The sequence below is a fragment of the Hipposideros armiger genome, unplaced genomic scaffold (assembly GCF_001890085.2).
Source record: "Hipposideros armiger isolate ML-2016 unplaced genomic scaffold, ASM189008v1 scaffold_24, whole genome shotgun sequence".
Classification (NCBI taxonomy): domain Eukaryota; kingdom Metazoa; phylum Chordata; class Mammalia; order Chiroptera; family Hipposideridae; genus Hipposideros; species Hipposideros armiger.
This window is the reverse complement of record NW_017731374.1, coordinates 3,880,688-3,882,472: the sequence shown is the minus strand read 5'-3', so window position 1 is coordinate 3,882,472 and position 1,785 is coordinate 3,880,688. Positions and strand designations below refer to the sequence as shown.

Sequence of the window (1,785 nt, the reverse complement as noted above, 5' to 3'; positions counted from 1 at the left end):
GTGTCTATATTGCATAAATGAATATGTATGTGTCTGTAGAATCATAGAAAAAAAATCTTGCCTAAAATATTGTAGTTATTTCTATGTGGTGGAATTATAGGTAATTTTTAATATTTTTCTCTTTGCTCATATAAGTTTTTTTCAATAATAGCTACATAATACATGAGGGCAAAAATGTTTAAGTAAAAAACTAAAATGATCCCAGCTCATTTTAATGGCCAAAACTATAAATTAAGCAAAAAAAACCCAACAACCCCAAAACCTCAAAAATACAATTTACGTAGGTGGACAGGCCTGTATAAATAGATTTTAATGATCAAAGCACTTACTAAGCAACAGCAGTATGCCCAGACAAATATTGATATCATTTATTGAGGTTTTAGAATGAGTCAACTGTTGATCTAGATGGTTATTAGACAAACGCATGAGGTAAGAATAATGATCCCAATTTGTAAATGGATTCACTAAGGTTCAGAGAGATGAAAGCCACTTGAGACTAAGAGTGTATGGCATACATCAAGAAGCCACAGTCTGAATCCATGTAGTTGATCACAGTGATATCAAAGGCACCTAAAGAAACAAACATCTGTTGTATCTGTCATAGTTGCATTATACCTATAAATATTTAATTACATGCTGCCTTCAGAAATTATGCAGATAGCCTGAATAATCTTCACAAAAGAAATCTATGTGCATTGTTTATAAAATTGATATTAAAAAAAAAAGAATTGAGCAAACCCTGGAGGGAAATAGAACTTGATTAAAATTCTGCACCCACCTCTTATTTACTTCTAAAGGTAAGATAATTAATAGTAAGTCAAAGATAGAATGGTTTCAATGTCTACGTAGCTCCATGGAAACTTTTCTTTCTACTTTTAATGTAATTCACTGGTAATCTAATGAAGTGCCTAAAAATTACAGTGTCTGATTATAGATGAAACCCTGTATTGCGGTGCANTGGTGAGCACGCAATGCGATATATTGATGATGTATTATAGAATTATACACTTGAAACTTATGTAATTTCACTAACCATTGTCACCCCCAATAAATTTAATTTTTTAAAAAAATAGTAGGAGAATTGCTGTTTATTGACTGTGAACTTTAGAAGGCGCAGGGGAAGGTTTTGAGAACTTGAAGAGGGATGGGAGATAAAGTCAGAAAAAAAGGGACCTCAGGAGCCATATTGGGTAAAAGTTCAGAGATAAGAGATATCCCAGGAGTCCTGGGCTTCTCATGGTAAGTGACATAAACAAAGAGGCATGCGACTAATCCTGGTGTTCACAGGCAGTGAGAGGAGGGAGGGAAAGGGGTGGAAGAGGGTCAGAGCCTTTTCAGGAACAAGCAGAGCTTAGAGCCCTCTCTTCCTTCCTGCTGATGGAGATGGGAAGGCCAGGATTGCCAAGGACTTATCCAGAGCACACACAGATGTGAATGACATTGTATCCTCCTCATTTTTGTATTTGCAGGTCCCCTCGTTTTGTAGTGATGCTGACGACATTGACTGCAGACTGGAGGACCTGACCAAAAAATATTGCCTTGAATATAACTATGACTATGAAAATGGCTTTGCAATTGGTAATGAAATCATTTAGTGTCTGTAGTTTGCAAGACTGATCTGAAAAATAGTAATTCCAGAAGAGTGGGGCAAACTAGAAAAATGAACATTTATTAATCTATTCACCAAGTTATTTTTGGATGACTGAATACCTTGATACTGTGCTTAATGATTTTTATGGATATATTAAATTAGCAGTATCAAATAAATTACTTCCAACTAATTAG

General features: G+C 34.9%; 1 protein-coding gene across 1 annotated transcript in view; it reads left to right on the top strand.

Moving 5' to 3' along the window:
* The window catches only part of SVEP1 (sushi, von Willebrand factor type A, EGF and pentraxin domain containing 1), a 177,261-nt gene that overhangs the window by 80,281 nt on the left and 95,195 nt on the right, over positions 1 to 1,785 (top strand). The window contains 1 exon segment of the mRNA XM_019635789.1: positions 1,470 to 1,578. Within this exon segment, the coding sequence (XP_019491334.1) occupies positions 1,470 to 1,578 (109 nt within the window).